The sequence below is a fragment of the Rhinolophus sinicus genome, linkage group LG11 (assembly GCF_036562045.2).
Source record: "Rhinolophus sinicus isolate RSC01 linkage group LG11, ASM3656204v1, whole genome shotgun sequence".
Classification (NCBI taxonomy): domain Eukaryota; kingdom Metazoa; phylum Chordata; class Mammalia; order Chiroptera; family Rhinolophidae; genus Rhinolophus; species Rhinolophus sinicus.
In genome coordinates this window covers 67683859-67704390 of record NC_133760.1, presented here as the reverse complement: position 1 = coordinate 67704390, position 20532 = coordinate 67683859, and the positions used below count along the sequence as shown (strand labels likewise).

General features: G+C 58.4%; 1 protein-coding gene across 1 annotated transcript in view; it reads left to right on the top strand.

Moving 5' to 3' along the window:
* The window catches only part of SND1 (staphylococcal nuclease and tudor domain containing 1), a 413670-nt gene extending 396012 nt beyond the window's left edge, over window positions 1-17658 (top strand). The window contains exons 17-24 of the mRNA XM_074315643.1: window positions 1907-2095; window positions 8091-8232; window positions 11429-11552; window positions 12320-12389; window positions 13421-13534; window positions 14996-15199; window positions 16894-16938; window positions 17054-17658. Coding sequence (XP_074171744.1) covers window positions 1907-2095; window positions 8091-8232; window positions 11429-11552; window positions 12320-12389; window positions 13421-13534; window positions 14996-15199; window positions 16894-16938; window positions 17054-17119 — 954 coding nt within the window. The 3' untranslated portion in view covers window positions 17120-17658. The remainder of the gene's footprint in view (window positions 1-1906; window positions 2096-8090; window positions 8233-11428; window positions 11553-12319; window positions 12390-13420; window positions 13535-14995; window positions 15200-16893; window positions 16939-17053) is intronic.
* Window positions 17659-20532: the final 2874 nt, after the last annotated feature.

Here is a 20532-nt window from a genome sequence, read left to right as displayed (position 1 = left end):
GGGCACCATTTTGCCCACTTGGCCTTCTCCCCACAAATGTAGGTCCCCAGAAAATTCATTGCCAGAACTAGAAGGAGGAGGAAAATGTTTAGAGGCCACAAATACTGGGTGCTGGTCTCCCTGCCACTGGGTGCATATCCCCACCATCTCTCCCTGCCACGCCTCAGCCGTGGTGCAGGCGTTGGGTAGACCCAGCATAGCAGGTCCCAGCGCTTCCACCCTGGCTCCACCAGTGAGGGACAAGGTCCCCTGGTCTTGATGGTGGAGGGAGCTGGCACTGAGCCGGTGGGAAGTGAGGAAGGGGACTCAGAGTGTGACTGAATGAAGAAAGGAATGCTCCTGAAACAGAGGGCGGTGGGCAGAGGGAAGGAGGTGAGGCCAGGACTTTTCTGCTCTCAGCTCTGCCCCTGACTAGCTACACGTCCCTCCTCTGTGCCTCAGTTTCCCACCTACAATACTAAGTTGGGTTTGGATCTATACAGTATCCTTTTTCCTAGCGCCGATACACTCTGCCTATCCCCTCTGTACCACATGCCAAGTTCAGGCATCGTTGAACTTGCATTTACACTTTGAAGGGTTAACTGTGGGCCTCAAGTAGGAAGAGGGGTCCAAGAATGGGAAGGATCGAAGGTCCTGCCTCCCAGCCCTGCCCCTTCTTTGCTCCCCACTGCCTTCTCTGCACACCCAAGCCACCTCCATCTACTTCCAGGGAGTCATATCCCCACCATCTCTCCCTGCTGAGTCAGAACTCTGCCAGGTGGGCGGGCTGCTCCCCTCCATCCAACTCTCCCCGCCACCCTCGCCCCTCCATCCAACTATCTGCCCTAGGCTGCTGCCACTGGCTGCAGCTCAGGCTTCAGAGAATTCCCAGGTATTTAGACATTCATTTTATTGCTTAATCGAGCTTGAAGCCATTTAAATTAATACAAGTTTTTACAGTTGGCAGCAAAGGCTTTCATAGTCCCCTTTAGCAGGGAAGAAAGAGGTTGGGAGAATCGAAGAAGTAATTTTTCTTGGGCCATTGCCTCCTTCGGGTGGGAACAGATCAGCCACGATGAGGGCCGTGGCAGTGAGGCCACCCTCTTGCAGGAGCAGAGTCAATGCCAGGGCTGGGGTCCTGCATCTTACGGGGGAGGCCCAGGTGGCCTTGAGCCCTGTGGGGATCGCTGAAGGTTCTGGGGTTCATGCCCAGCACATGGCCTCAAGTCTGGGCTTATGGCAGTGACCACACTCTTCCAGTGGTTCTTCCTCAGGGGTGACCTCCTGCTGAGGTTGTTCCCTAACTGTCCACAGGAGGTAGTGCACTTCCTGCCCGCCTGTCCCCCTCCTTCCTCACCTCACCTGACTCTCATGCAACCACTTTCTTTACCTTCGTTAATTAATTTGTTCAGCTCCCAGGAAGGACCCCCCGGCTCCCCTCTCCCCAGGGCCTGCCTGTCTTCCTAGCAGGACTGGGGGTGGGTTCTGAAGAAGAGTGGGGTGTACCCAGTGTCTGCTTATCTCACTTGTGACCCCCAGCTACACACACACACACACACACACACACACACACACCCCTAATGAGGACTCCCTCACTTCAGCTAAGGATAGAGACTTTCAAAGTGGTTTTGTCAGTGACGTATCTATCGAAGATGATTCTGGGCTGTGCACAGCTAAAAAGTGAAGACCCAACTTACATAACGGATGTGAAAGGTTCTGACAGGGTCAGCAGAGGGGCTCTCTCAAGCCCCCGCCTTTCTGCTTAGCACATCCCTTCCCTCTCCTAGTTCCAGCTGCTCCTGTCACATGGAATGAACGTGCTGGCAGTTGCCCAGGGCCTGTGAGCCCTGGACCTTAGCACCCTCTCCTCCTCTGCACCCCCAGGGCCACCCCCTGCATTCTGACACCCCGTCTCTGTGCTCCCCAGGTGGAGGTGGAGGTGGAGAGCATGGACAAGGCCGGCAACTTCATCGGCTGGCTCCACATGGACGGCTCCAACCTGTCCGTGCTGCTGGTGGAGCACGCGCTCTCCAAGGTCCACTTCACCGCAGAGCGCAGCTCCTACTACAAATCCCTTCTGTCTGCCGAGGAGGCCGCCAAGCAGAGAAAGGAGAAGGTACGTGTCACCGCGCCTGGCAGCGGAGGGCCGGGTGCCGCTCTGTCCCCCAGCTCGCTTTCCCTCAACCTTCCCCCTCCCCCTACACACTAACGCCACTGCCTCTGCACCACGGACACAAGTGCTTCTGTCGTCCCCCAGCTGGGTGAGTGGCCCGCTTGGTGATGGTCTCTGACCCCACTTCGAGAACCACCCACGACCATGGGCGAGGCTGCCAGCTTAAGGCATCTTCAGCCATAAGCCTGCTCCAGACCAGACGTGGGCCGCAGGCCTGCTCTGGTGGACCTGGAGCAGAAAGCTGTCTGGGAGGTGACCTTGGAGCCATGAAACGACTGGGGGCGCGAGCCCCTGGGAGCGGGAGATGGAGAGGGGCTCCTTCGCCAGCTCTGACCCTTCCTTCAGTGCCCTCAGAGGGACCAGGAAGCCTGCAGCCCTCCTCTGAGTTTCTTTCACATTGCCCTGCAGGGAAGCCCATTTTGGAAGCGGGCCCCAGGAAACGCATAAAGCTGTTAGGACAGCAGATTTACAGCCCATCACTCTCTGCAGACTCTGCATCAAGAGACAAGGGGGGTGGGTCAGAAAGCAGCTTTTGGAAACAAATGGACGATTAAGGAACCCAGTGGGTTTGGTGGTGGGAGCCATGCTCGACACTCCCCCACCACACACACACAACCTATTGCCACAGACTTACAGCCCAGCCCTGATAATAAGGATAAATCAGCCAGCCACCAATTTGTCAGAGCTTCCCTGAGCTTGAGGAGGATTTCATGGGACAGCCGTGCTGAGCCATAAATTTGTTCCAGGAATAAACGTTTCCTTCCCCAGGGGGAAGCCATCTGGCCTGCCACTCGCCTCCCGGAGCCAAGGCCCAGGCATCTGCCAAAAAGAGTCGGGGGCTTCGGGGCCCAGAAGGCTCCTGGTTCTCCTCCAGCCTGGAGCAACCATGTCTTCCCTCTGTCTCTCTTCCCACCTTTCTTCCAAGAGAGAATACATCGCTTCCCCTGGGGATTAGGGCTGGGGACCAACCCACTAATGGAGGAGAAAGGACTCTAGGGAGGTTTGGCCCAAAAGGCTAGGACAGGTGAAAGGACTGTCCATGCCTTGGAAGAGCAGGCCACCGTGAAGCCTCTGAGGCAGTTTCTACCTTTGCTTGTCCCAGTTCTGCTCACATTAAACCTTATCTTCCTAGAGTGATGGGGAAGCAGGCGGCCTCGGCTCCTACAGCAAAGGAGCTACCTCTTGGATTTCCTGTTTGTGGCCACTGAACTTAAGACTTCCACCCCCAGGTCCTCTGCCGGCTGCAGGGAAACGGGGGAGACGTGGTGCTAGGGCCTCACCTGCAAAGGGCTGGCCTTCACTGAAGAGTTAGCAGCTGGGGGTCAGAGTGGCAAGCACCAGCCTCTGAGGCCCAGGTTCTGGAAGCATCTTTGCCGCCGGCCCTGCTCCCCTGCTAGTCAGCATGTGGGCCTAGTCATTACGTCTTCAGATCTGAGTGGTCCTGAGAGGAGAGACCCCAAAGCGACCCAAGAGAGGACAGAGAGGGGAATCTGGCCTGAAATGCAGGGGTGGCTCTCTTGCCACGTGTTAAACTGGGCATCGCTATTTATGACACAGTGGATTTGTCTGAAAGAGCCCAAGTCATCTTTCCTCTGGTGCCACGTGATGACGCCGAGGAGTAATTACCAGTGATTAATTACTTACCCGGGCTGCATGATTAAAATGCAGTGCCGTGCTCTCAGGGTGAGGCCTGCCTGCCTCCTGGGTCCTTCTGCTGCACATGCCATCCTCTTCAGGGATCCTTGGAGAACCTGGCATAGCCCCTTCCTGCCGGGCTGGTTCTCAGGAGATGCATGGGCACAGCCTTGCAGCAGACCTCAGAATTGACCGGACTGAGATGAGAATTTGGTGACCAGCTAGGCGGGACAGTAAACTGCATATCTGAGGTGTCCCCAGGATCCCCAGTCATGCCCCCCTTGTGACCCCACGAGGGCTGCTGTAGCTGTCGAGAGACAGGCCCATCTGAGATTAAGAGATCATGGTGGTACCTGTGAGGTAGCTGAGGAAAGGTAACACCGAGAGACTGTGAGACCAGGAGCGTGTGGAAGTCTTTGACGAGTGTGATCACGTGTGTGCGTTTGTGAGCAGGTCCATCTGACGGTGCCTCTTTCCCAGCCACAAGAAAGGGCTTCTTCCTCCCGTGCCCTTCAGGCTCCTCTCCTCTTGGAAAAGCTGGTCGGGCCTCTGCAGGAGGCTGATGCAGAGTTTCGTCCTCCTCCTTCAGGGATTCTGGGCAGCTCTGAGGACCAAGGATAGAGCCACCAGTGGCAGCCGCATGGACTGACCCCCTAACCCCCACCACTCATGCCCTAACAGGACCCTGGACTGCGTTGGATTGGCCATGGGCTGGCTTTTATCAAGCTTGGCTTCCCCGTTGCAGGTTCAGTGGCCTCCACCACCCTGGCCCCGTGCCAGCCCCACCCCTGGAGCCTTCTGAGCAGCAGTATTAAATGGGATTTAGAAAGGAAAGCCTCCAGGCTGTGGCATCTCAGTCCACATTGCCCATGTCCTGCCGGAAAGAGGACCTGGGATTCCCCAGGGAGGAAGTACAGAGAAGAGGGAGGGCGGGGGGGGGGGGGGGCGAGGACAGAGGAGAGACAGCCCATGCTCCTGAGCTGGCCGAGCCTGTGCCGTCCTGGTGGGCTCCCTCCCTAGGGCAGCCCCAGCCACAGGGGGTGGTCAGGAGCCCCAGAATAGAGGGTACCTGAGCAGGACAGGAACTGGCACGGCCAGCAGATGAGGAAGGAGAGAGGTGCTTCTCTTGCCCATGTGGGTGCGTAGCCAGGGCCACGGAGGGGTCACAGAGGGGTCCTGCCTCAGGGCAGAGCTCCATGCTGGCCCTGGCCTTAAAGCAGGAGAGCTGCTACCACGCTGACCACAAACCCTGCCGTACCGTCGTGTGGGACGGGCTCTCCACACTGCTGCAGCCTAGGGTGGGCTGCGAGCAGAGCAGCCCTGCCACGCAGGCCTGACTCAGGCTGGCCTGCACCAGGGGCCAGGAGCATTCACAGCTCTCAGACGGACCCCATCCTGCCCAGCCTCTTAGCCCAGCCCCTCCTTCCACCGAGAGCCTGGGGCAGAGCCGTAAGCCTGATGGTATTTCACGTGCACAATTACTGTTCCTTCTGGGGGCCGGGGTGGGGGGGATGAGGGTTTTTCTTGTCAGCGATCTGAGCTGTAAGAGGGCTTGGGGCGGCTCTGGGAAAGTGGCACGTCTTGCCAATGTGTTTGTGCTCTCCCTGCCTCAGTTCTGCGGAAGAGCAACATGTCAGTATGGGGCAAAACACACCCATGTTTATTTAAGGGTGAGGACGTGGGCAGCCAAGCCTGTCCCAGTGACTCCTTCCCACCAAGAAGCCGCCTGGCCAGGCTGTATTTACCAGCTTGCCGAGGGGCCACCGGCAGCCAAGTCCCAGAAAATAGCTGGTCGCCTCGTTCCCCAAGGCTCCATCATCCAAAGGGCCCAACCAGCCCTCTTAGAAATGAAGCTCCTTTATCTGAGCAGCAGCTCTTGGTCTTCTGCCCTTTGGCAACCGCATGGTTCTGGTGTCTTCTCACCTCAGGAGGCAGCAGTGTACTCCCCACTATTCCCCACCTACCGCCCAGCGAGCTGTGGGACCTTGTCGTAGGACTGGCCCCTTTGCTGCCGTCCTTGAAGGAGCAAGGGGCCTGAGGGCCATCCCTCAGGCTTTCATGTACCTCATCCGTGGCCTCAAGCTCCCTGCCACCTGAGCCTGCCAGGAGAGAAGCTCCACCCCCTCTCCCGGAGGAGGAAACCTGATGCTGTCGCCAGAGGCGCTTTTACTTGAGGAGTCATTAGCAGTTTCTGCTCTCACCTGTCAGTCTGTTCCCAATTCCTCAACTCTGCGGAGAGGAGGAGGGTGGGGTTAGGGTGGGAGCCCAGAGCGGCTCCCAGGCTTGGGCCCACTCAGGAGCCAGTCTTTCTCTCGGAGGTGGTGGGAGCCCTGCAGTCCTCAGAGCTGCAGGGATCTCTCTCAGAGGGCCCGAGTACTCACTCCCCTGGGGAACTTGCAGCGAGGGGGCCCAGGAGGAAAGCCTCAGCCTCAGCCTCAACAGCATGCAGGCCTTGGAATTAGAAGGAACTGTACTTTTCCCCAGAGTACTCAGCGGTCTGCGCTGTGGCCTCTGACTGACAGGTCCTTTCACAAGAGCTTCCAAAGGCTAGAGACTCCCTTCCTCATCCAGGCAGGTGGGCCCTGGAGGGCGTCGGCCGGGAGGCTCTGATCTGACTGGATTGAGGTCCTGCCGCCTGCCTGCTCTCCTGTGGCAGCCAGGCCTGGGGTGCTGGAAGTAGGGGTGTCTCGGTGCTGGTGACAAGGGGAGTGGCCATGGTGATGGGATAGGTGTTGGGGTCAGGAGCTGTATGGGTCAGAGCCCAGCCCCAAACCAGAGCCCACAGGTTCAGCCTCAGAAGGCAGAGGGCACAGCTCTGTGTGGGGGGCAGAAGTTTAGGCCTGGGTGACGTTTCTCCCTCCTCCCTCGGCCGCTCCCTGGCAGACCCCCTCTGGGCTCGGAAGGTCCCTATTGCTTGTTCCAGTTCTCGGGACCCTTGCCTCCCCTTCTAGTGGAAGGACAGACATTAAAGGCCAGAGCACAGCCTCTGAGGGTGTGACCCAAGGTGACTCAGGGACGCCAGCATTCCCAGAGTCTCCCGGGAACCTGCATGTCAGCTGAGTGGTCACATGGTCCAACTGCCTTATTTGACAAGGGACCAAAAGGAGACCCACGGAGGACATATGGCTTGACCGAAGTCAAACAGCCAATGAAAGGGCAAAATGAAAGGACAAGAGCCCACACCTCCTGGCTACAGCTTTTCCCGCTGCTCAGTGAGGCCCCGTCAAAACCAAAAGCCCCTGCACGGGCCCTAGAGCCAGGCTGCCTGCGTTCCAATCCTGGTTCCACTACTTCTAGCAAGTGTGTGCCTCAGTTTCCTCTGTAAAGCAGGAGTAGTGTCAATCCCTGCTCAAAGGGTTGTTGTGAGGATTTAAATGAATTAATACTTGGAGACTGTTTAGAATGTGCCTGACACCTAAGTAAGCATGTACGTTTTTGGCTGATACTTCTATCACCCCTTGCGCCTGTGTGTGTTTGCCTGTGGGACCCCGTGTGTGGTCCAGTTCCCCGCGCTCCCCTTCCCGCTGTTCAGCTGGAAAGCCACCTCCCTTCCCTGCTCTGACAGGCCTCACTACCGGGATAATCTCCCAGCCACAGGATTGGACTTGACGCACTGTCACGTAGAATCAGCTTCTGAGCTGCTGCAGCCCTGACAGCACAGGGCTGAGGGAAGAAGCGGGAGGGAAGGGTGGAGGGGAGTGGCCCAGCTTCTGAGCTGGGGTCACAGCAACCTGCTTGAGGTGAGGAGGGCAGAGAAGTCGCTGAGAAGAGGCGTTCATTCACCGTGATGAGCCCTCCCCCCCCCCACTGCCCAGGGCTGTCACTCGTACAGCCTCAGGAGTGCCAGGGGCCCTGTGACAGTTCAGAATGGCCCTTACAGAGTGGTGTAGGGGAGGGGGGCGGGGGCCCAGAACCGCTGTCTCCAAGGCTCTCGCCCTCTGGTGTACATGAGAATCGCCAGGGAGCCTGCTGTTTTGTTTTGCTTTCTCTGCGACCCTGTAACAGATCGTAATTTGGTAGACCTGGGGTGGGACCCAGGTACCTGCGTTTTTAATAAGCCCCCAGTTGCTTCGGATGCCTGCCAGAACCCCCGGGATCTGAGGAACTTAAGAGCGCTCTTCCCTCCCCCACCCAGGGTTGGAGAGTCCAGGGGCTCGGTCCAGTGAGGTGTGAGTGCCCTGGGGTGAACCCCGCACGCACTCGCTCACCGCAGGGCTGACCCACTTGCCCCACAGCCCCTTTCCTGGTGGCCTGTCTGACCTCACTCCCTAATCCCCGCCTCTGCTCTGCTGACCACACACAGGTCTGGGCCCATTATGAGGAGCAGCCGGTGGAGGAGGTGACAGCTGTGCCGGAGGAGGAGGAGCGCTCGGCCAGCTACAAGCCGGTGTTCGTCACCGAGATCACTGACGACCTGCACTTCTATGTACAGGACGTGGAGACCGGTGAGCGCTCAGGCCCAGCCCCAGGCAGGGCTGCCTCCTGGCCCCTCCATTTAGTGGGAGGGAGGAAAGGACACAGCCCGGGGGCTCCAGGGGACGCCCCGGAATAGTTGACGGCTACTGCCCCCCCCAGGCCCAGGACACTGCTCTCATCTCATGACCTGCGAGTGAGCCCTGGAGTGTGCGGGCTGAGCAGGTCCTCTGAGGGCCGGTGAGGTAACCAGTTTTGTCTGGGTGGTGCTCTGAGACTCTTAGGTCATGGTTCTGCTCCCAGACACCCCTGGCTGGGCTGCACACGAGGATTTGTAGCCCTCAGAGGCTGTCAAGAAGCGAGGGACAGGTTGTGTCTGTGGTTAGGAAACTCAAGCAGGCGCCGCTCAGCCCCTCTCCCCTCAGCATCCTTGGGAAGGCGGGTGGAGGAGGGGCGCCTGCCTTGTCTCTGCTGGGGTTTCTCCTTCTGGAGGTTACCCTGCGTGGTAGTCAGTTCCCATGGAAACAGGCAGCGCTCTAGGGGAAGTCATGCCCGGCCAGGCTTTCTGAAGGACCCTCTCTCTCCATCCTCCTCCTCCTTCCTGCCCTCCAGTGGTGTATCCTGTGCCCAGAGTCCCCAAGGCAGATATCAGGCTTCTGAAGGACAGAGGGTAATAAGGACAGCTCTCTCAGCAGCTGCACCGCCGCCCTCCGGCCCAGCTTCCCACCTCCACTCCCTTCACCCTGACCTCGCTCCTCTCCTGCCACCCTGTACACGGAAGCATTTTAGCTGACGGCAAAGGAAAACGCTCTGGGGCCAAGGAGCCAGATCCTCTCACGACAGCCCCACAGGTGGCAGGTGCAGCCCCGCCCCCAGGCCCACCCAGGGCCCCACAGCCTTGTCTCAGCCACTTCCTCTCTAATGATATTTCCCAGGCAGCTGCTTTTGTGGCAATGTCATTTCACCCAGGAAAACAGACTGTTTGGAGTCCTGGGCTGACTCTACGTGGGAGGGGAAAAAAGCTGGGGAGGGGTAGAGATGGAGCTGGAGCCTTCCAGGTTAGGTCAGCTGCAATCCTGGTGACAGCTGGGCCAGCCATTGCCTCGGGAGTGAAGCCGAGAGGGTCCAGCCTCTGGGTCTGGGTGGTGTGACGGGAAGGAGCCCTGCAGTGTTGGTCCAGGTAGGAAGGAGAGCTGTTCCTGGGCTTCGAAGCCAACAAGAGTGGCCCTCGGGGAGCTTGGAGGAAGGAGACTCGGAGACCCTGCCCAGGGCACAGCTCCCAGACAGAGGTTCCACCTGGCCTCCGGGTCCTGCTGGGGAGGACGCCCCTGGAATAAGAACAGGGCCCTGAAGTCCCCAGGGGACAGCTTGAGGGTTCGAGGCTTTGGACTACGTAACCTCTGCATTCTCAGGGCTTTCTGTGCCTGCCCAGGGTCCCACCTGGCTGTCTCTGACAGCTGTAGGAAGCCATGACGCTGCAGTGAGCAGTAGCCAAGGCCGAAAATAAAGAAAGAAAACTAAGGAGAAACCATGTATTCTTAGAATGTTGGAGAAGGGAGTGAGACGCTTCATGGCACGCTGCCTGGAGGGTTGTGGTGGGCTCCAGACAAAACCCTGTCCTCGGATGGCTCAGGAAATAAACCTGAGCACACACAGCCTCCCTCTTCTGCAGCCTTACACCCCCTCCTGTCTCCCTTCTCATTGAAGGCTGCCTTCGGGAAGGCGCTGATGAAATGATGAGAACATTGTCATTAGCTGTAAATGACCAACCAGGTCTCTTTAAGGACCTCCCTGAGGACTCTGCCTGTTTGCAGGAGGCAAAGTCTGCTTCTGTTGCCTTGGAGCACAAAATAAATAAAAATAAAAGTAGACCAAGTCTTATGTAGAGGCTTCTCCTTAGTCCCGGAAATTTTACTGTCTGGGCAAGGAACGTTGTTTCAGGAGAATTGTAGAGGGTTTCCCGCTGGGAGGGGGCAGGGCAGCTGCGTCCTGAAAGTCCCTGCTGTGAATGCTGGACAGTGGCCTATGCAGAGGCCCAGGAGTGGACCTACCTCCTCACGTGCGTCTGCAGAGCTCATCTTCAGTGCACGTGAACTCTTAAGCACCACGCATGTCGGGGGTTCTGCTAGGCCTTGTGAGAGTCAACAGCCGAGTGAGCTACGGTCTGTGCCCTGAGGAGCTGACCGCGTAGTGGCAGAAACAAACCCAGACAAGGAATTTATAAGGCCGACTGTCAAGTGTACCAACAGCCGATATGTGTTAGGCACCTGTTATAGTGTATGTGGCTTTGGGCCCTGACGATGGAGAGAGGAATCCACACACACACGGCCACCTCGGAGAGCGAGGGCGGCACTGCAGGTGTGATACAGAGCTGGAATCGACCAGGAGGGATGCAAAGGAGAAGCCACTGGGGACTGATGCTTAGAGGGTCGGGGTGGGGGCGCAGCAGGAAGGGGCTAGGGCAGGAACCTGAGGAGACCTTGTGTGTTGCCAAACCTGGCGAAAAAGAGACAAGCAGCAGGGTCCCGAGGTCAGTGAAACAAGGCAGGGACACTCCAACTCCCCGTTTGAGGAGGGCACCCAGCCTGGTGGCACAGGAAGTTCCGTTCAGCATTTATCTCGCAGGGCGACTGGGGTCTGAGTGGCCACGTTTGATGATGCTGAGACTGGGCCCTGCTCTCGGAATCGCTCTCTGTCTTTCAGGGCTCACATTCTGAGACCCTTTCCTCGTCCAGGGCTGTCTGGGACCCAGCCTTCATCTCCACTTTAGCCCCTGGGAGACTTTGCAAAGCGTGGCTGTGGTCAGTCACCCCCTGTGGCCCTGCCAGGGCCAGCCCCGTGTAGGAACAGGGTGTGGGCTGGCCAGCTCCCACCCTTGGCCTTGCTCCACATCCACTCTTTCTCCTCCTTGACCAAAGAACGTTCCCAAGGGCTCCCGCGGCCGTGGCAGTAGATTAGAGATCTGGGATTGGAAGACTGTCTGTGCCTCTGAAGCCTGACGTGTCAGCAAGTCACTGTCGTGCTTTTGAAGATACACAGCATGAAACCTCTTGAGCAGGGACCAAAGAGGACCTCCCTGCAGGATAGGGGCCAGCCAGTGCCGGGCGGGTGCTCTACAGAATTCCACAGCCAACCTGTCCCCCAGGCTCACCTGCCTCGCCAGCCCATCCAGAGATGAGGCGCCACAGAACCTGACACCCTGGTCTTGCTCCCTCTTCCCCCCATCAGGCACCCAGCTGGAGAAACTGATGGAGAACATGCGAAATGATATCGCCAGCCACCCTCCTATCGAGGGCTCCTACGCCCCCCGTCGGGGAGAATTCTGCATTGCCAAATTTGTAGACGGAGAATGGTAAGCCACTGGGACCCGGAGCGTGTGTCCTCAGGGCACCAGCCTGCAGAGCTACCAGCTAGACCTCAGGCGTATGCCTCTGCAGTCTGCTTTCTGCTGTGGTGGTGTTGACCTTGGCCAGCTCTCCAGGGTGGCCCTCTTCCTTGCCCATCGGGGCCTGTGCGTCACCCCAGGATTTTCCTGCAGTCCAGCCAGCCTCTTCCCCTCTCCTGGGACACTCTGTTGGGGGAGCCCTGGCTGGCTGGGGATCTCCGACACACCGCCACCCTACACAGGAAAAATGTCTCAGTGAGCCCAGACAGGCCGCCCGTCCCCTGCACCACGACTGTCTGAGACATGAGTAGCAGCCCTCGTAGGCTACGTGTGATCTACCAAGGGTAGGGCCCATGGCCTTCCCAGGGTGACGAAGGGACTTGGATGTGTTCCCTGCTGCGGCCTCCCAGACAGATCTGCCGGCTAATTACAGCTGCTGTTTAGTGTGCGGGGTTTAAACAGCAGACATCAATCCAGTCATTAGTCTTGTTGCTTTATGCCCCAAGGACACATCAATCTGCTCCACGCGCTCCCCTCCACCTCCCTCTGCTCCCAGCTGTGCTCTAACTCCATTAAATGGTGACCACAGTGCCCCAAGGCTGGGCCTTGGTAGAATCCGAGAACTATACTCTGTGACACCCATGGGTTGCTCTCTGAGCCCTGGGCAGGGAAGAGCCCTGCCATCAAGACCCCTGGGGCGTGTCCCTTGAGCTCTGCCCATGATGCCATTGCAGGTACCGGGCCCGAGTGGAAAAAGTCGAGTCTCCTGCCAAAGTGCACGTCTTCTACATTGACTACGGCAACGTGAGTGGGGGGGGGGGGGCCGAGAGGTGAGGGGTAGGCAAGGGACGGGCCCCAGAGGCGGCCCCTAGGCCAGGGCCATCTGCCCTCGAAGGGCCCTCTGAGCTTTGGGCCACCTCGCTGATGGATCGGTGGGCAGCACTGCTGTGTGTGTGACAGGCCACGACCCCTCAGTGACCAGGCAACACTGGCATCTCTAGCCAGCGGCCTGTGAGCACCGATAGGTCTCCTGTGCAGGATGAGTGCCCAGCCACACCCAGGCTCCCCTTCTGCCCAACCTGGCTTGAGAGGGGGCCCAGGAGGCCCTTCACCCCTCAGCTCCTGGTCCTCGGGGGCAACGTGGCGTCTGTCCCATCTGCTGATCTCCAGCACGTCCCCAAACCAAGGCTTACTGGGAAGGGACAGTCACGAGGAGGCCTAGTGGCTGGGAGGAAAGCCCTTGGGCTGGGCCAGGACATCGTTGACAGTTCCTAGGGGATCCGTGTGGGCAGCAGCAAGCAGGAGAGAACGCCACAGGGAGGACCGTGCTTCTCCTGGGCTGTGTCTGTGGCTGGCTGTGCTTGTCTCTTTCCTCACGGACTAGAGGTCAGGGTCAGTCAGCCAGCACCAGACCTGGACGTGCTCCCCATGTACCACCTGGGAATACACACAGGAAGAGGTCCCACCAGGCGGGGGTACCCGTCGTGGTGTGTGCTCCCAACTGGAGCGCCCCCCGGCCTGTGGAAAGCGGTCGGGGACCCATCTCACAGAGGGAAGACAGTGGGAAGAAATGGAAACGACGATTAGAGTCTAGTTATCAAATTGATTATTTTAATGGGAGCCACCAAGTGTGCCAACACCAAGCCCAAGGTTGAGCGGCTGAGTCACAGCCACCCACCTACTGCAGGAGCCTGTGCACATGGCTCAGTGGAGCCGAGTCGTGGGCGAGCGGGGCGTCCCTGAGTTAGCATCCCAGACCTGGCCCTGGGGACTTATCCCCAAGAGCGAGGGTACCTCTTGTGTGTGATGCTGTTGGCCTGGTGTGTCCTCTGCAGAGAGAGATCCTGCCTTCCGCCCGCCTGGGTACCCTGCCACCTGCCTTCAGCACTCGCGTGCTGCCGCCTCAAGCCACGGAGTACGCCTTCGCCTTCATCCAGGTGCCCCAAGATGTGAGTCGCTGCATCTTCCCTCCTTCCGAAGGGGACTGTCTAGTGACTCGGCCACACCTGCAGCCCTCACCGGCTGACAGGAGAAGATGGAAACAGAAACGGGTGGTTTGTTAGCAACAGGACTCAGGAAATGGGAGTGACCAGGGAGGTTCAGGGGAGGTGCCGCAGAGGAGGGCGCATTAGAGCGCCTGCGTTCTGAGAAGTAGGCCAGCCTGGTGGGCCACGCTGCATGCGGGCAGACGGGTCCCAGGGCCTTTGGGGGCAGTGGCAGGATGTGAGAAGGGAAACGTAAGCCAGGGTCTGGGGACCAAGGCTTTGTCCACCCTGGCCGGGAGTTTATTCCTTGTGTTAGGAGGGATTGTGGCAGGACTTTTAGCAGAAGTGTGACATGGTCACATCTGTTTTTGAAAGTTACTTCTGATGGCATCATGCAAGGGAGGAGACTGGAAAGAATGGTTGGGAGACAGTTGCAATTGAAATTCCAGGCTAGAAACAATGTTGGCCAAACCAGGGCCATGCAAGTGGGGCTTGGGGAGAAAGGTCTCAGAGTTCCATGGGGAGAGGGGCGGGGAGAGGCATTTCTACGCCTGGATATGTTGCTGGTGGCCAAGAAAAAGGGAATGAGAAGCCCCCAATTAGGGGCTATGAGAGCTCCAGGCGGCTTTATAGTGTTCAGTTTGGAAAGCGGAATAAGGCCTAGAATCATGGATTTGAGGAGTTCAAACCATGGTACGGACAGGCATGGAGCATGTGGAACGTCAGCTGGAAAGGGGAAGGAGCCGGCACTCCCACAGCCCGAGGAAGGAGAGCCGAGGCGAATGTGCCTCCAGAGAAGAGAACCTGTGCTCCGGGTTGCAGGGCACCCACTTTACAGAAGGGGCGAGCCGGCGGGTCTGCAGTGTCCCGCTCCTCAGGGAGGTCAGGCAGCTGAGGAGGGGGCGCCTGTGGCCTCCGCCGTCTGACTAGCGCGATGGAGCAAAGGGTAGGGTGGGATCAGCACTGCAGGATATTCTCTACGTTTCCCGAAATTGCTGACGGGTGGAGGAGAGACCATAGGAGAAGATGTTGATGAAACAGGCCAAGGGGCGGTCTGTCGGCTGGGGAGACAGGAGCCTGAGAGAACCTGAGCCGACTGACGCGGAGGGCAGGAAAGGGACTGCGAGGGGTCCCTGTGCTGGAGCGCGGCCAGGGGGCCAGGGCAGCGAGGGGAGGGTCGTTTGGGGTGGGAAAAAGCCACTTTTCCTCAGGGTCACAGGGCAGATGGGCGCGTGCACAGGGTAGAAGGATGGATGACGTGCGCAGAGGGAGAGGGGCACTTGGTGTCCAGAGCCTGTTTCCTCCCTCGTTAGGGTAATCTAGTGGGGAGCGAGCTGCAGGCACCTGCGGCCAGGACCAGGGGCCCACGTGGCCACCTCCTGCTCAGGCTGACCCCGCCCTAACCTGCGTGTGTCCCCGCGCCAGGAGGACGCTCGAACAGACGCCGTGGACAGCGTGGTGCGGGACATCCAGAACACGCAGTGCCTGCTCAACGTGGAGCACCTCAGCGCCAGCTGCCCCCACGTCACCCTGCAGTTTGCTGATTCCAAGGGAGACGTGGGGCTGGGCCTGGTGAAGGAGGGGCTGGTCATGGTGGAGGTGCGCAAGGAGAAACAGTTCCAGAAAGTGGTACGTGATATGGGGGTGGCACCCACTGTGGGGACAGACCCCAGTGTGTCCCCCAGCTATGGTCACAGAGTGGGCTGGGGACTGCACCAGGAGCCAGTGAGGGAACAGGGAACCCACCATCCTCCTGTTCCTGCTGGGGAAAGATAATGGATTTCGGTTTTTTATTTTTGTTTTTAAAGCTAATTACATCCCAAATTAATTAGCTGCAGGTTTGGCTGAGAATGCAGCTGCAAACTGGAGCGGAAAGTTTCCCTTCACATGTACCCCCAGGGGTGGCGTGGAAAGGGTCAAAGCCTGTCTTGCTTTCTCTCCCATTCTCACTTCCTTCTCTCTCACATGCAAGTCCATACCCAGCTCGGAGCACACAGTGCCACCAGAGCCAGGGGACAATGCCAAGGAGGCCACAAAACCCCTGCAGCCTATTTGAAAAGCCCCCGGGGCTTCGAGCGGGACCTGAGTCCTGCCTCCACCGCTGCTGGGATGTGTGACCTTACAGATCAATCTTCTGAGGCCTGAGTCTGACCTCCATGAGAAGACAGCTGGGTGCTTCCCAGGGTGGACTGTGAGGGTGGGGCCCCGACACCTAGCAAAGCAGCTTGCTAGGACCCTCAGGATCGGCTTCTGGAGACTCAGCTCTCCACTCATCCAAGTCCTCCCAGCCTCTCACTGAGCCACAGCTGAGGTTCTACAACACACCACCCTCAAGGGACAGGGCTGGTGACAGGCTCATGCCCCTCTGGAGCACCGCCTCCTGGAGCAGGAAGGGATTAGAGGGCGGCAGCGCCCAGCTCGTCCCCACTTGCTCTGCAAGAGGAGAAGGGGAGTGGCAGGGTTGAAACCATGTTCCCTCTTCCCCGAGCCCCTGCTCTCCTGTCTTCCAGCCCCTGGCTGCCTTCCCTTCCCTGTCTCCCCACATCAAGTAGCAGTGGTTTCTGGCTCCAGCGATGCTTCTGCTGGGTGATCATTCACTTGGAATTTGGTGTCTCCTCTGAGCAGGAGAGGCCTTGTCCCCTGGTCCTCCCCCTGGCAAGCCCCAGGATCCTGAGCGCGCTCCTAGGAGAACTAGCGATCTTAGTGTCCCCTCCATGCACCTACCCATAATGCCGCTGGTATCTAGAAAATTCCCTGGCCCAACCCCGGAGATGAATCCCTAACGTGTTCATGGATTCATCTTTTCATTCTTTCAACAAACATTGATTGAGGGCCTGCATATCTCAGTGCACAAGACACAACATTCCTGCCCATTAGAGCTCACGTTCAAGCATGAGGAGATGAGCAATAAAAATAAATAGAATAAGTCAATGAAATCGGATGTTAGACGATAAGTACAATGGGAAGAGAACACAGAAGGAAAGGGAATCAGGAGTGTGTGGGAGGCGTGGTTGTAATTTTAAATGGGGCCATTGGCGGCCTCGTGAAGAAGGCGATACTTTCTTTTATCAAAGACTTGACGGGGCGGGATGGGTGGCCAGGTGCACAGGGGCGGGTAGGGCAGCTCAGGTCCATGGAACAGCCGCTCCGAGTCAAGAAACAGCTAAGAGACCCACCTGACTGCAGTGTCTCTTGCTCCGAGGCAGCTGGGGATGCACTGAGCAGGGGAGTTCGTGCACCTACCTGAGCATTTTGCAGGGTCACTGGCTGCCCCGCTGTGACCGCCCCCAGCCTCACCACCCCCTTTCTCTCGTCCCCCCCAGATCACAGAGTACCTGAATGCCCAGGAGTCAGCCAAGAGCGCCAGGGTGAGTTCTTGCCTCAGGGGCCGCAGGAGGTGCTGGGGGGGGGGGGGGGGGGCTTGGTCTTCCGGGTTCCAGCGGGTCCCATCTTCCCAACGGGCCGTTTTCTGTTTTCTCACAGTTGAACCTGTGGCGCTATGGAGACTTCCGAGCTGACGACGCGGATGAGTTTGGCTACAGCCGCTAAGGAGGGAATCGGGTCCCGCCCCCAGCACCGCTCACGCCAGCACCTCTTCCTCTGCCGGGAGGTGCTTCAGCTCCAGACCCCAGATCAGGGGCGTAGATTGGGTCCAGCTTTGCTTCTGTGTATGGAAATGTCTCGTAGGGCACCATCTGGGCGGGGGGTTGGGGTGCGGGGAGCCGGAGGCGCCCACGCAACAGGCTGTTGTCTTGTGAGACGACCGGCTCTGCCCTCCAGTCTCTCCCAGCCGATTTCGGGTTTTTATTTGGATGGGGGTTTTTGTGGGTTTTTTTTAAATTGTCCTCAAATCAGGAAGAAACATGAAAGACTTTGTCTTAATGGAGGGCGCAATCCTGGCCCCCGAGGCCAGCTGCCCACTGGTACCCCACCTCGACCCAGGCTGCCCTTCTGCCCAGCTCTGTGTCCAGCTGTTGATTATGTGATTTCTCTGATACGTCCACCCTCAAATGCCAGCGTGTCCACATGTGCCCCTTTTCTGTATTTAAAGCTTTCAAGGCCCAATAAAATAGTACGTGCTGTCTGCAGCCCTTATCGGTCATGCTGGAGCCCAGAGCCTGGGATTCCCGCAGCCCCAGCCAGAGACCTGGGCACTTGAATTACCCCCAGGGTCGTCATGCACATGCTCGGCCATGGCCCCGGAAACGAGCCAGGCGGCAGGTGCAGGGCCTTTCTTCCAAGTTCCAAGCAGTTCCTGGGCCTAGTGGGTGTCACCTGACACCCTGACCACCGTGCAGAAGGCTGCACATCTCTGCAGACCCACTGCACGTGGCTGCCCTCCAGGACCCTCGAAATTGAGAGCAGTTCTGCAAGCTCTGCCAGAGCCCCAGCAAGGGCCAGAAGGGACTCGTTCGGGGAAGTGAGGTGATTTCCCAGGAGGAACGGCTGGCACAGTGCGGTGGAGAGCGAGGCCCCTGGTCTCTGCCCCACTCCCTCCACTGGACGACGGAGCTGGAGGATGGGGTGCTCCGAGAGGGGCCAGGGCCACTAGCCGAGAAGAGCTGTCCCTCCAGGTTATTAGCTCTGGCTCCGTATGACTTGACAGGGTGTCCCCAGTCTCCCAGGGAGCGCTGGCCATGGAGCTCAGAAACCCCAGGCCACTGCTGGCCCCTGAGGGAGGAGAGACGGCACGAGCGTCCACTGCAGTGTGTGGTGGGGGGGGCGCCCCTGGCATCCACAGTGTCCAGGCGATCTGCCTGTTCTCCCAACCCCCCCTTCCCCCCCAGCCTCATCCATGTGGCCCTGCCTTTCCCAGACACACTTTCTGCTGAAACATGAGGGCACACCTTCCTGGCAGCCCCATGTGCTGATCTGGGGTGATGCCCCAAGCTGCCACGGAAGATCGGTCCTTTGGTCTTGGGAAAAGTCACTGGAGGTGGTGGAGCCTGGCTGGCCAGCTCTCATTCCTAAACCAGGGGTCCTGGGTCCCAGAAAATTCTGGCTCCTGGCAATTCTGCCCCCACAGCCACCTGTTCAGGCCCAGGGTTCACGTGGTGTCCTCCCCAGGACTCCTGTCTTTAGAGGGGGGAACACATGCTTCCAGTACTCAGGGAGCACTCTAGTCAAAGGGAGAGGTAAGAATGAGGAGAACTGAGGAGGGCGAGGGTGGGGGAGAGATGCTGAGTCAGCGCAGCTGCAGAGACCACTGCACTCCCTCCGCCCTTGCAGTTTCTGCCCGCAGCCCCTCTGGGTGGGTCAGAACAAGTGCTTGTGGGGCCCAAGAGTCAGCAGGAGTGTGGATGATGAATTGGTGTGAATCTCACCATCTGTCCCCACTCCTGGAGAAGCCGTCCTGCCCCCAGCAGGCAAGCCCAGTCACCATGGTCTCTTGTGGACGCTGATCATGGAGAAGAGAATGCCCATCTCACCCATTTCTCTCCCTCCTGGCAGGGCCACAAGGCACGTCGATGTGAATTCACTTTACACAACTGGCGGGAGGGCAAGATGCCAACCCACTTTTTGGGAAAGGGTCTGAAATCATCTCACTGTCTTAACAGGTGCCTTGGTTACATCTGCACCAAAGGATAACCCTCCATGGTTCTCCATTGAAATGAGGCCTGAACCTTCCTACTTCTTACTTCCTTTCTCTTCCCAGGTTGGTTTAGACAAAGGTCAGGTACTTGCCAGGCCAGAAGGTGCTGCCGCCGCTCGCGTGTCGGGCTTTGGCCCCAGCCCTGTGCTCCTCTCTGCCATGTCATTGAGCTCCTGGGGTCTGTCCTGGGCAGGGCTGGGACGAGGGTGAGGCAAGCCAGGCAGCCAGGGCGCAGAATTTAAGGAGGCACTGGGAGCGTGCAGGTGCACTGGCGTAGTCTCTCTTCATCCACAGTTGAAGCTAGTCAGCGGCAGTGCTTGCACAAGTAGCACCAAAAAGCCTCTCCACAGGGTTTTCCTCTGCGGGAGTTAACAAAATCCGCTCCCGGTGTCAGGATCACAGATTCTGCTTCTCCATCCACCTTTCCGCTTGAGCACCTATAATGCATCCAGCCAGCCACCAGCACAGCGCTGGGTCCAGTGAATGCCGAGGCCATGTCCACAGGCTCTCTGGGCTGTGCAGGCGAGGTGTAGAGGAGGCAGCAGATAAGGAAATACCCATAACAAGCCACTGCCGTGGCCAGTGTACCCAGCCAAGGGGCTGAGGCCCGGGCCGCGTGACTGGGAAGATGTCACAGGAGGAGGGCTGAGCTGGGGGGTTATAACAGATGGCAGGAAAGCAGCACTCCTGCTCTCTGGGCAGGCTCTGGAAGTTTCCCAGTGTGAGGGCTGATGTGGCAGAGCCCAGGGTTTGACCTAGCCACCAGGGAAGGACTGACGCCCGAGACCCCTCCCCGGTGGCCCTCGTCTCCCTCCTCCCCGCCAGTGAGCAGGACCAGTATGGAAGGCGGCTAGTGGAGGAAAGGCTCCCACAGCTGCTTCCACTTTGTTTATTGGTTTGATTATTTCCACATCCTGGGACCCCTTTTCTTCCATTAGCCCATGTTGGGAAGCAACAGGGAGGGGCTAGAGACCTGGTGCCTCAAGAGTGGTTATTGATGTCCTAATTACAAGAGGATGCTAATTTAATTTGATCCTAATTACAGTGCACTACCCTGGGTGGCACGTGTTTTAATAATTAATGTCCTTCAGATGCGTAGGAGTATAATATTTACACTGGGTTGGCCAGCAGCCTGGGGGAGGTGGGCAGCGGGCCCATATACCACTCTGCCCCCAGATAGCTTGGCTAATAGCAGGTGAGGAAGATGCACTCGAGTCCTGGTTGGCTAGTATCTTGTCATCCTTCTCTAGGAGCCTGCTTGGGCCTCATTTGCAGTCCCTTCCTTGCCCCAGCAGGCTGCTCCCGTCTGGGCCGCCATGCTGGAACCCTGAAATGCGTCCTGATGGGCAGGGTCACGCTCTGGGTGTCA